The sequence below is a fragment of the Lactuca saligna genome, chromosome 2 (assembly GCF_052625555.1).
Source record: "Lactuca saligna cultivar CGN05327 chromosome 2, ASM5262555v1, whole genome shotgun sequence".
Taxonomy (NCBI): Eukaryota; Viridiplantae; Streptophyta; class Magnoliopsida; order Asterales; family Asteraceae; genus Lactuca; species Lactuca saligna.
Window position 1 is genome coordinate 26,341,339 of NC_136418.1, and position 14,058 is coordinate 26,355,396.

The 14,058-nt window shown below is 32.7% G+C and overlaps 1 protein-coding gene and 1 pseudogene across 1 annotated transcript; both read left to right on the forward strand.

Annotated features, from left to right (window-relative positions):
• Window positions 1–2,885: 2,885 nt before the first annotated feature.
• On the forward strand, window positions 2,886–5,692 carry LOC145030807 (UDP-arabinopyranose mutase). The gene is made up of 3 exons (XM_078979229.1): window positions 2,886–3,135; window positions 4,820–4,949; window positions 5,552–5,692. The coding sequence occupies exons 1-3, from the start codon at window positions 3,016–3,018 to the stop codon at window positions 5,569–5,571; spliced, it is 270 nt and encodes an 89-aa protein (XP_078835355.1). The 5' UTR covers window positions 2,886–3,015; the 3' UTR covers window positions 5,572–5,692.
• On the forward strand, window positions 5,613–6,826 carry LOC145030806 (putative UDP-arabinopyranose mutase 5 pseudogene; annotated as a pseudogene).
• Window positions 6,827–14,058: the final 7,232 nt, after the last annotated feature.

Here is a 14,058-nt window from a genome sequence, read left to right on the forward strand (position 1 = left end):
ATATTTAGCACAATTGTTCTTCCTTTTCCTTGCATTTCATCATATTCATGTTAGTCTCTAGAACAACCTTATTTGCACACTTTTATGTATTTTTCAGGTAAACCGGAGGTTGCAACGCGCTTTGGGAAGTGTTGGGAAGCATTGGTGAAGATTTCAGGACAATCGGGTGAAGAACGAAAAAGTTGGAAAAATCAAGTTTGGAATTGGAGTCAGAGAGGTACACGGGGCGTGTTGAATTTACACTGAAAAGTGGACATGGGGCGTGTTTGACCAAAATGGGAGCTATTGACCATGCTGAACACGGGGCGTGTCAGTTTAGTCCAAATCAACACGGGGCGTGTTGCTGAACACGACCCGTGTCAGTTTAGCCTATTTTAACACGGACCGTGTTCGACCCAGAAACCAACTTTTGACAGTTTTTCCTATCTTTCATATTACGGGTTAAGGGTCATTTTTACAAACACAGAACATATCAGAGCACCATTGGAGAGGAGAATTCGAAGGTTTTTGCAAGGGTTTGTTCGTTAATCATTTGGAAACATTAATTCTTGTTTTTTTAAGTTGTAATTACACTTAATTTCATCTTTTAGACTTGTGATCTTGTTCTAGCCATGTGTGGCTAGAACCCAAATTTCTCCAATTTCATGTTTTGACTTCTTGGTAGTGACTTCAATCATATGACATGATGTTTGTTCTTAATTTCTATCTAATGAATTTGATTTTGCTTCAATCAAATGTTTGATTCTAATTATGATTCTTATTGGCCATTTGAATTAGGGTTAGGTCATTCAAGTTATCTCTTTTACAAAATCTGTAATTGTTTTGTGAAATTGAACAAGTAACAAGCATTAAATTGATCTCTATTGAATGAATTTAGTGTAAATCTTATTCATACACTTTTACACTCCCGAGCTTATGAGGAGTATTGGGTGTTGTTGGGAACATTCACATAAAGCTTCATGCAATCTTATAATCTAATTCTAAGAACTTGTTTAGATTAGGTTAATAAGGTTAGGTTTAATCAAAGAGCTTGTTTTGGTTAATTAATATGGTGAATGGGGAAGTGTTAGAGCTTATTAGCACTTTCAAGTACCAACTTAGATAGAATTGAACGAATATTGTGTCATCTTTGAGTCACATTGCTAAATTGTCATACATGGGGTTGGAGTCCTTACAAATTCTGAATTTAATTCACGCATTTAGTTGATTGCTTATGTTTTTAATTGTTTGTTTAATCATTACATTCTAAACCCCCATCTCTTTACTATTGGTGACCATAGTACCTTGTGCAAATAGGTATAGACCAATTGTCCCGTGTCTCTGTGGATCGACCCTACTTGCCTTGTACTACCTTTTAGTGCAATATAGTAGTGTTATTTTGGAGTATATCGTACCCCTTTATTTGTTGGGTTTGACACGCCTAACAGTATGCTTTCTTCTATTATTGTTGTGCTTACTAAGTTGATGATGATGACTTTTATAGTTAGTCAACGTCAAGCAAGTGATATGCAAATATATTTTTGATCCTTTCATTTCGTGTTCCATTGTAGTTGATGTTGATAATTTGAGGGATCACAAACATATTATCACAAGCTCTACAAAACAATGATCAATATATCATGATTGTTATAAGTTTGATGAAATCAATTACAACAGCGATTAAAAAATATGAGAAATGATGGTTTGATGCACTTATATTAGATATCATGGAGAAAGTTTATGTTAATCCAAGAAATCAAATGCAACATACCAATATATCTAATCAACATTATTTTGACTTTTTTTAATAAGGTTTTGGATACAGGGCCGTTCCAAACATATTTTGGCCCAGGGTGAAAGAAAAAGGCCTTTAAAATACATAAATGTCATCAAGTTTTTATTTTTTTATTTTTTTTATAATAACTCAATAATTGAAAGAAAATTACTTGCATTATCTTCTAAATATAACAATTTTCATAAAAAAAATTGGGCCCTTTTGAAAGATGGGCCATGGACGGTCGCCCCTATCGCCCACCCTCTGGGACGGACCTGTTTGGATATGCAAATTTAAAAGTTCGATAATTGGATTTGTAAGGTAAGTTCTTGATTGCTTATTTGTATGATAGATTTGAATCCGCGTGATTCATTTTATGACTTTAACCCATCAAAGTTATGAAATTTCATTAATAACCACACAATTTTAGTTATAAAGATAAGATAAAATATTTTACATGAACTTTTGGTTTACTCCACTGCCAAAAAGACAAAAGATTTGTTACTTTGAATAGTACACTGGACATTGCTAAAGTGTTAGTGGAAGCCAAGATGCATCATTTATTTCCGTTGATTTATCGGTTAGCGAAGTTGTCATTGTTATTGGTTTTGCCGATTGCAGTCGTAACCATGGAGATATGTTTTTATGCGATGAAGTTTTTAAAGTCAGATTTGTAGAATCAAATTTCCGATGAATTTGTTAAATGATTTTGAAATTTGCGCGATTGAAAGAGAAACTTTTTCAAGATTATAGATAAAAATATTATCCGTCATTTCCCGAGTCATGTGGCATTGTAGATTTTAATCATATAATGGCATGTAATTGAGGTTTTTATTGTTATCCTACATGTTATTACTTTTTTTTTTTTAATTTTTTTTTTATACGGTCAATGATTAACTATCCTCTCCACATAACTTAATTTTACCCCCCTGAGTTTGATAAGAGTATCATTAACCAAATACATAATTATTTATAACAATTTAAAAAAAAAAACATTCTAACTTTCCCGTTTTTATCATTTTTGACTTTTCGCGACTTTTCTTCGCATAATCACAAGATAATTGATTTTTTATTTCATTATTTGTTAAATGCCAAGGACTCAAGGAGGGATAATATATAGTAAGCCGGTTATCGAATAGGCGGCGACGTATATAGAATTGGGGAAATTTGGAAATAAAAGAAAATTGAAGAGTGGGAAATACGAAAACGGAAAATCGAGAGAAATTATAGCATCGAGAAGAGAAATCTTAACGAATGAATGAATGAGCCATCGCTGCCCACCTTCCCTCCTTTCTCTCGCCATTGATGCTGCTCTTTTCAATCTCCACAACATCTCCGATCTCTCTTTCCTTCCTGAACACATTCTCATCGACCTCTTCCTGGTACAAATCATTTTCACCCAAATTCTCTCCGCAATTATAGTTTTCGTTATTTTGTACAATCTGTTTGTTGATTTATAGTTTTCCTAATCATCGCCTTGATTTTATTGATCGCTTTCGAGTTTTTTTCTTAGTTTGATTCCTATTGTCATTCTATTTGTATTAGTTTGTGTTCTTTTTTATGATCAAAGCATTAGTTTTAAGGCACAATTAATTAGAAAAAACGGTGGTGTATGAATCGAGAATTGAGATGAATATGTCGTTATATCGTTGACCTAATATGTGAAAACTCAGATTGTGTAATAGCGTCGGGTTACATGTTTGTTATTTTGTTAATTGTGTTTATACATATCAATTCTAGGGGGGGTCAAACTGATAGACATGGTGAGAATTACAAATAAGAACTTCACTACACTTCTAATGATAATTGGAACTTGAAAAGGATTAGTAAATAGAGAAATTGATTTCAAAACGATGATCTGATCTCAATTCTCACTACACTTCACTCTCTTTTATTGATAATTCTTGTTTTCCCCCCATTGTTTTCTACAATCTGGCTGTAGATTTATCTCTTTTTAAATCATGGCCTAATATAGCTTATGACCAAGTTGATTGATCGTTTCTGATCTTTCTTTTATTAAAATTTGATTTTTCTTGTTACTCTCTTCATATTTGTTTTCTTAGGCTGTTGTGTGAATGTGTCTTCTTTTCTTATGTATCAAAATGGTAGTTTTAGGGTGAAATTGATTAGAGTCCAGATGGTGTTGTATGAATCAAGATTTAAGATGAACTGATCCTTGAACTAATTATATGAAAACTACTCCTTGAGGTTCTTTTATCCAGAGGGTATATAGGAAGGCCCTTTTTTAGTGTTGGATGCATGGTGCTTAAAAAAGCATTTGAGAAAAATAAAGGTTACATATTTGGAAATTGAAGGAAGCAAATATGTGACTTAATGGGGAAAGCCTTAATTTCCTTATCTTTGAAGTGTTAAGTTGTTTTCTGCAGCAGAAAATGACTTAATGGAATAAGCCAAAAAACCTGCTTTAATGTATTAAGACACCAACTTTCTACCTATTTTCCCTTCTCCTTTTTTCTCCCATTTTCTCTCATGTTAAAATTGATGAATATTAAGTTGTGACAATCATCTGTAAGAATGTAAGGGTTAATTGGTCATTTAATCTCATTCAGATAATCAAACGGGTTATTCACTTTAAAATAAGCAGAGTTTTGTTTAATAATAATTAGGGTTTTTAGCTAGTTTAGAATTGGTTTTGTGAGCTATCTATTCATCAATGAGGTTTGTAAGTTGTTATTTTGCCTTTTGATAGTGTCTTGTGCTCAAACTTCATGTTATCCTCAAGATTGATTGGTAGATTATTGGCTGAATATTTTGAGATTTTTTCTTTTACTTGATGAATTAACTGGAAAATGAGTCATATGACTTAATATGGTAAGATACATATGAATATCACATTGTGTTTGATATACACAATTTATGTAACATTGTTGAACCAATTGTAACTACCTAACACACCCTTCAATAAAGACAAAATACAAGACTCTTATGGAGTATAGACCATAAGTAACATTGCAAATATTGCATTTTTTTTAAAAATAAAGATCACTCTTTCTCTCTTGGTAATTTTGGATTATTTTGTTGCTATTAAAATTTGTTAATTTTCAGAGAACCCTAAAGGCCGGGAAACTAAACCCTCGGATTTTGAAGGTTTTTGTTGCAACTGGAAACGAAGAAATCCTTTCAATGATTCGAGCACTTAATATACAACTTGTTCTCACCCCTATCCTCCCTACTAGTAAGTTATATCTATATAACTCTGTCTGACATACTATGTATTGGGATCACAACACAACCTACACAACAAAACACTGTTTACTTTATTAGGATCACAACACAACCTATACAACAACATATTGTATTGGGATCACAACACAATAACACTGTACGCTATATTGGGATCACAACACAATCTATACAACAACATACTGTATTGGGATCACAACACGATAACACTGTACATTATATTGGGATCACAATACAGTCTACACAACACAACCTACACAACAACATTTTATACTGTGTTTGACATATGTTGTATTGGGATCAGAACACAATCTAAACAACAACATTACAACATTATATACTTTGTTTGACATACATTATATTGAAATCACAACACAACCTACACAACAACACTGAATACTTTGTTTGACATATTCTGTATTGGGTTTAGAACACAACCTACACAACTTTATATACTGTGTTTGACATATAGCTTAGGGGGCGCAAAACAACCTACAAGACAACAACAAAAAAAACAATTAATTAATTTGTTTGTATTTATTTTGTGTTTATAATATTACGTGCTTTTAACCTTTTGTAATTTTGTTTTGACAGGATGTTCGGACAAGTTCTGATTAAAACAATTAATTAATTTTGAATTAAATTTATCAAAAACATGTCTCAAGTAACCATAGACACCAACGAAATCGACATCGTAATCACTGCTTTCCATTCCGATCTCACCTCCTTCCTCGAATCATGGCGTCCAATCTTTTCCCGATTCCATTTGATCATCATCCAAGATCCGGACCTCAAACAAGACCTAAAAATCCCAAAAGGATTCGACATTAACATCTACACCAAATCCGACATCGACAAACTAATCACCCCTTCTAATTCCGCCATTTTCTCCGGCTACTCCTCCCGCTACTTCGGCTACCTAATCTCAAAACGCAAATACATCGTCTCAATCGACGACGACTGCGTTCCCGCCAAAGACAACAACGGCGAGTTAGTCGACATCGTGACGCAACACATCGTGAATCTCAAAACCCCTGCGACTCCTTTCTTCTTCAACACGCTTTACGATCCGTACAGAAACGGGTCGGATTTCGTCCGAGGGTATCCGTTTAGCTTACGGAGCGGCGTCCCTTGCGTACTGTCGTGTGGTCTCTGGCTTAACCTCGCCGACTACGACGCGCCGACGCAAGCCTTAAAGCCGGAGTCGAGAAATCTCCGGTATGTGGATGCGGTTATGACGGTGCCGAGGAAGGCGATGATGCCGATGAGCGGGATTAACATTGCGTTTGATCGGGAGATTCTCGGGCCGGCGTTGCTGCCGGGGTTGAAGCTTGCGAAGGAAGGGAAGTTCCGGTGGGAGACGATGGAGGATGTGTGGTGTGGGTTGGTGGTGAAGGCGGTGTGTGATCATCTCCGGTTGGGGGTGAAGAGTGGTGTGCCGTATGTGTGGCGGAATGAGAGAGGAAGTGCGATTGATAGTTTGAAGAAGGAGTGGGAAGGGGTTAAGTTGATGGAGGAGTTGGTGCCGTTTTTTCAGACGGTGGAGTTCTCGGAGGGGTGTGTGACGGCGGAAGGGTGTGTGATGGAGATGGCGGCGGCGATTGAGAAAGAGTTGGGTGGGAAGCATCCGGAGGTGGGGAATGCGGCGGAGAAGATGGTGGAGTGGGTGAAGTTGTGGAAGGAGGTGGAATCGAGGGTTTTGGGTTGAGAGGTATTTTGTTTTGGTAATATTTTAATGAAAGTGAAATGGATAGAGGATGATTTGAAAATAAATAATGTCCTTAATTTGTTTTGTTATTGTTATTATGTGTATTTGATATTTGAATTAGTATATTTGTTGGTTATTCAAATGTAAAGGCATGTTTGTTTTGTTTTTTTTTAATTAAGTTAAAAAAAAAGCTATTTTAGTTGTTTAAATTAAGTATTTCTTATATTAAGCAATTAAGTAAAAAAAAAAAATGGGTTGGTCTGAAATGGTATGTGATCTGTTTTGATCAAAATATTTAAAAGAGAAACATGAAACAAAGAAAATATGAGTCGATATTTCATTATGCATAATTATACGCAAGAAATATGGGTATTGATTTTTACACTGTGGCTTTTACTTTTTCCCACTGAAAAATTAATATAATGAAAAATATGCCGTTCATTTAAAGAAAACTAGATTATAGCCCGCGTTAAACGCGGGAAACGCATAAAAAACATATAATCGTTTATAGATATTATATAATAATTATAAAAAATATATATATATATATATATATATATATATATATATATATATATATATATATATATATATATATGGTTATTTGTATTATTGAAATGTGTAGAAAATACATTGAAAACGATAAATATATAATCATTGAAAGATCTCTTTGTAGACATCATTTTTTGTTTTATTAGTTGAACGACTTTCCTCGTCTTATATAGTTATGATATTTATATATTTATAAGCATTTTAATTAGACGTTCCTTGCATAATAATGTTACCTAATTTAAACATATATTGACAATCAATATAATGTTTTTTCTATTGCATTAAATATTAACAACTATTTCATTTATTCAAATAAAGTTATGTAATATAATTTATAAAATATTAAATGTTATATAGATTTAATTTTAGTATATCATCAATGGAGATTCTTTTCTAAATCATGATTGATTTATTTTAAATTGATTATAAATATAAATGCTAGCTTTTATGTTTGTTCTTATTTATTTAGTGTTCGCAAAAACTTTACATTAGTTTTGGCGCAACTTTGAATAATTTTAGTATATCATCAATTTAATTTGATATATTTGTCAATTATATGAAATATCAAATAATAAAATTTCATTACTATTGTGATAATTTAGTTTATATATTGTATTTTCACTAATCTTAACGGTCTTATTTTTTCTAATAACCGTAACGCTTTTACTAAATGTACTTTTTACAAATCTCCTAATATCTTATAATTTTAATCTTACTTTATAATTTTTCATAACTATGTTATTTTCAAGATTGACTGCTTTAATAGTGTTTTTTTTTTCAGTCTATTCAATTTTATATTTCATTGTACAACATCATCGTTTGTATGTATTCTGAAATTTCACTTTAAAAATGCTTAATGTTTACACCTTGATATTAATTTTTTTAATAAACTCATGTAATAATTATGGAATGTATATCTCATTTTAATTAACATTCACTTCATTTATTATATCAAATTCCTCATTAAACGGATATATTTTTGGAAAATAATAATGATAATAGGACAGCATTATCTAAAACGTAAATGTTTGATATATTTTTGGAGAAAAAAAATCAGGATCATTAAAAAAAATTATATAAAGAAAATACAAATTTAAATTTGTTGAAATTATGGATGAAATTACTGGCGAAAATTTATTTTGGAAGGAGTTGTATTTTGTAAGGTATAATAATATTACAAAATTTGAAATATCTATATTTGTTGTGCAAATTAATAAATTTTATTGTTACTATACGAAGATAAAAAAGTAGGTTGATATGATATACAAAAACATAATAATTTCAATGATATTTTAAAATCATGCCAAAATTAACCGGATTCTTATGACATAAAAATTAAAAAAAAAATCATAATCATCTCTAATATATAAAAATAATATTTTCGTAATTAATGTCAGTTCCCAAGATAGTTAATTTTTGTTTTGTTAAAGGTACCTAATACCTTTTCATGTTTTTTTGAAAAGTTTTAGAAAAGTAGTTAATTGATTTCATGTAATTTGTAACAAAGAAAATCGAAATATATGAATACATACATCTGATATAGGAACAAAAAATGATCGAAAAAAATATAAAAAACGAAAGAAGGTACTGACCTTCTAGCGCACAAGAGCGAATGTTGATAGCAGGGAATGATGATGAAAGTTATAAGCAATATTAACGATGTTGTAGGAGAAGGTTTGAAGAAAAGAAACGATTGAAAATAAATGTGAGTCGCGGATTCAATGATGAATCGTATATGTATGTGATAATTTGAATATGATTTTTCGGTATTAATGATTTCCTAATAAAAAAAGATTTTATATTACTGGTTTACTAATATAAACGAATTTATATTAATGGTTGATATTAATGCCTTGATTGAAATGATTTGTTAGTAATATATTTTTAAAATTGATCATATTAAAATCTTCATAACTGAAAATCCAATATGTAAAATATGGAAAGCTTTTATTGGAATTAAATACATTACATTTCAACGAATGTAAGTTATTGATTGATGATTGGAAAGCATTTATTAGAATTAAATACATTCCATATGGGAAAGATGATGTCAGCAGTTTGATCTAAGGGTGAAAAAAATAAGATTGAAATACAATTAATGGTCCAGATTATTTAAGATGATGTCATAAAGTTTCTCTTTTAGTAATATTTAAGATGATATTGAAAAAAGAGAAATATCCTATAAAATATTGTTTCCAAATTACAAGATTGTGGTTTTGCATCCCTCCACAAAGTTATAAGTCTTGAATTTCAAAGTGGTTTCATCTGTGAATTCTTCCTTGTTTTTAATATAAACTTGGAGCAAAAGAATTGGTCATAGTTTGACGAGTTTGATGTAGAATAAGGGGGTTAGTGGCACAAGTCTAAGAAGAGTACTTGGGTTTATTTGTTGCATTTTATTTTCACCATAGTAGGATTAGTTTGAGATTCAAATAGATAACTGTGGGTTTATTTGTTGCATTTTATTTTCAGCATAGTAGGACTAGTTTGAGATTCAATTAGATAACTGTGGGTTTATTTGTTGTATTTTATTTTCAGCATAGTAGGACTAGTTTGAGATTCAAATAGATAACTAAAAACTTAGATAATTATCCCATATTTTGAGCCTCTCTTTCTTTATTTTTTCATGTATAGTTAATGTGCTTTTTATCATGTGTAGACCTATATCCAACAAATTCTGCACAGTGACTTTGGTAAAATCATCCTTATGCCTAATATTTTTTTTTTTGAAAGACACTAGGAAGACAAAAAAAAGCATCAAATCTTTACGATTAATGGAAAGGAGAGATACACCGACTATTTCATCTCTCCTTCCCCCCCACCCCTACCCTATGCTTAAGCCATGAGAGGACCAGAGATACAACATTATCAAATATGAATGCACAGGTGAAGATCTTTTCCTGTTAAGAATTAAGTCGTTTCTTGCCTTCCATATCCATCGGCTAAGAGTAAGCAACTGAAACAGTTTCACCCAAACCTGTGATGTCGATTGTTATTGGAGTTTCTAGTCTTCAATATTACAATGTAAGGTGACTTAGTACCATTTTTTCTCAAGACTATGTTTATGACTAACAAGCTCTTCCTCCAGACAAATTAAAGAATCAGAGCATTGACAATCCATACAAAAAAAATTAGAATTCATACTCATGTACAGAGAATCATAGTCATACGCACACACAGAGAATCAATATGTTTAATCCATTAAAACTTTAAACCTTGACAATTCATTCGCATAACAATGACGGTGCTTAAGAATCAGAGATTGAAAATTCATACACATAGACATGGTTTAAAGAGAATTAGATAATGAGGATCACTTACCTTTTGAGAGTGAGATGAAGAATATATGTGGATGAGAAAACAATATCGAATAAGGAAGGAGCGTCATTAGTCCTGGAATCTTTTTCCCTGCAATATGTAAAAACTTTAATAGAAGGGTATAATGGGCAATTCAAATAAATCTCAATGGATGGATTAAAATTTACAGTGGAAAAATCAGTTCCTAAGAAATATATCGATTATTATGGTTTGGTTTTACTATTTAATTCAGTTGGTTCGTCTTTTTAAAGAAATACATTTTCTTTGTCTACATTTCGTTGCGTATAATTATATCATCGTTTTTACCTCTTGACTTTTATTTGTTTTAAGATTGGTTTTTGAATTTTTTCAATCATCTTATTTGATTTCATTTTAAGTCACGATAGGATTTGGAATTTAGATTTCAATAATTATATTATAAAATTGTTTGTGTACATAAAAAATACTCTTAAAAAAGCCATATATCATCAAAAAAAAAAATAGTACAAAAAGTTAAAAAAATAAAAAATATTAGAAGTATATTAAAAAATTAAATTTTTTAGAAATATGTTAAAAGTTTTATACTTATTTGATAAATATTTTTAAAATTATATCAAATTAATAAATATCTTTTTATAAATAAAACACCATTTTAATGCAAAACTCAAGAAAATATTATTAAAGTACAATCCATAATGTAATGTATCAATTTTTAGAATAAATTTTTCGTTTTTAAACAAATTTTTGTAAGATATATTCAGGGCAAGACCCTTTATTTGTAAACCATAGTTTAAAATCAGAGTTGCAAAAAAAGTGTCGTGAAATCTCAAATTATTAAACTGTTGATGGGATGTGTACAGTCATGTATTTGTTTTCTCAAGAACTGTTAAAGTACCCAAAAAACATTTAATTCACAACTATAAACATAAAGTTTAGTGTATTCTCCAAAACACTCCACACAACAATAAACATATAACGCATGCACATCGGGCCTACATCACAAAGCTGGACCTCCATCAACATCAAGTTGGACCACTCTCCTTGGGCCTACACCATAAAGCTGGACCGCCTTCTGGGCCTTTAGCACAAAGTTGGACTGCCCTTTAAAGCCTACTATAATGATCTAGACCGCTCTTATTGGGCCTACACTCATACACTGAATCGCTCTCGCCTCTTGGCATTCAGCACACAGTTGGACCGCCTTGTAACGCCCGGGTTTCAGGGCTAAGCATTTTTTTCAATGTAATAGTCTAGGTCAACTCTTGTAACTCTTTTTGAAGTAATAAAGATGAAATATTTGAGTATTATGTGAATTATGTGTGTTTATGTGCTTATTATTTAATTATAAATGTATAATTAATAAAGAATAAAAATAAGTGTCATAATTAAAGTGTGATATAATCCCCATATCTCTACATAAAGTTGTAGAATATGTATCAAGGTTTCCGTACATATAAGGAACACCGAAATCCGAGTTATAACGAAGAAGTTATGACCCGTCGAAGTTTCGCGAAAGAACCGACACGATACCGAAAAGCGTAAATAGTGAATTTACGATAGAGCGAGATTTAGCCTTAATGATCTAAACGAAAGTCTTAGAATATGTTAAACTAAGAACATCGATAAAAAGAACGCCCAAATCTAACTTTGTATGATGAAGTTATGATTTTTCGAAGTTTTGGAATAGTAGTGTACAACCCGAAATTCGAATATTAGATCAGGTGATTTTTAGCCGACATGACCTAAACGCGAATCGAATATCTCGTTGAGAGTAGCGTAACGAGAAAAAGATGGGCGAAAACGGATGTCAGATGAAGAAGTTATGGGGATTTAACGGACCAATCTTGTCCCGACCTGTTAATAATATAAAATTTAAAATCGAGTCAAAATTAGCCAACGGAGTCTAAACAAAAGTTGTAGAGTACGTTCCCACCTTCGCGTGGATATAAAGAACATCAAAAACAGAGCTCGTATGTGGAAGATACGAATTTTTGAAGTTAGGACTCGAAAATACGAAACCTGGTGTGAGACTGATGACGTGGCACGATCGCAGCTGTCGCTTGCGGCCCACTGTATGGTCTTCGGATTCGGACACCTGGCCTCGCTACTCCCCGCGTGCGAGAAGGGAGCGCTGCGCGTACCCTTTCTACTTGGTCCGAGGAATGGCCACGATGCACCACCAGCGAGGCGACGTATGTCGTACGGAGCGAGCACTACGCCCAGCGTAGGTCCAAGGTACGCCCAGCGTACCAAGGCCTCGCAGCCTATAAAAGGGGGGCTGAGGCAGCTTCATTTTTCACTCCAAATTTCACTCTCTCTAGCTTCTTTCTCTCTCTAAGTGCCTTAAACCCCCTTAAGCCCTAGATAAAACCCCTAGCACCCTAGGGAAGCCCCGAGGCTCCCGGAGTCCCGAGAAAAAGGAGTCTTTCTGTTACGAAACGCTGCTCCAATTAAGTTCCAGTTTTCGATAAAATTCGTTGTAAGTGTGCTACACTTACGCAATTTTTAATATACTTTTCAAATAATTATAGGAATGTTATTAAGTCCTTAAAATAATTATTTGGGCTATTATTATGAGTTATATTGAGTGTTATTAACGCTTATATAATAATAATAATAATAGTCAGACAATTAATTTGTCGCGGTTATCATTAGACTAAACCCTAGTGGTATCGATACTAGGTTTTATCGAAGGAAAATCGTTGTGAGAGTATCGAAGCGCTATCCGAGTGCTGAGTCACGACCTTTCAGGTGAGTGCATAGTTACTTTCAGCTTACACATAGATATGAAGTATTTTATATAAATTACGTGCTATGTGTGCATATTATCTGAATACTTGCTATCTATGCTGGATGAACGTTTTATACATGTTTTAAATGATTTAAACTGTATATGTATTTTATATCTACAAAATGTGTTGGGTAAAACATAGGTAGATGTAATAGTTGTTGTGTGACAAAATAAAATAATGAGAGGCCTCGTTATAGATGTTATTGATGATCCAGTTATCTAGCAGAGTATAGATGACAACCACGGACTATTCTAGACAGTGCAGTGGAACACTAGCACGCTCGCAACCTGTAGGTGTTTATTCGAACTGTGTGTTTATTTGAACTGTGTGCTCACCAGATGTACTCCATCCCCACATGGTTGCCTTAAGGACATTTATTGCTGAGGAATCCCCTTAGCAGTAGTGTCCGTCCCGATGATAATCCTTAGGATAGGTCCCTTATGATAGATGCTTAGGGACGTAATGTGAGGATAACGGGAACGGATAATCGAGTTCGTATAATTTAATGAAGTTAATAAACTTATTTATTGTGGGTTGAAAACCCTATGTGCTCACCAGGCTCCCAAGCCTGAACCACTCGGTTTTATGTATTACAGGTAGTGGCGCTTGAGCATTGATATGATCTTTGGACGAGGGATTACGGATATAGGCCTGTAGATATGAAATAATGTAGTAAGGCTTATATTGTACTGTTTATGCTTTTGATCTGTACGAACATGACATCCCAAGTCTTTTAATGAAATACATTTCTA

Excerpts from the sequence above, each read along its gene's own strand:
- LOC145030807 (XM_078979229.1), top strand. The coding sequence starts at position 3,016 with ATGAGCCATCGCTGCCCACCTTCCCTCCTTTCTCTCGCCATTGATGCT. Across the intron at positions 3,136-4,819 it reads TTCTCATCGACCTCTTCCTG|AGAACCCTAAAGGCCGGGAA; the intron begins GTACAAATCATT and ends GTTAATTTTCAG. Across the intron at positions 4,950-5,551 it reads CACCCCTATCCTCCCTACTA|GATGTTCGGACAAGTTCTGA; the intron begins GTAAGTTATATC and ends TTGTTTTGACAG.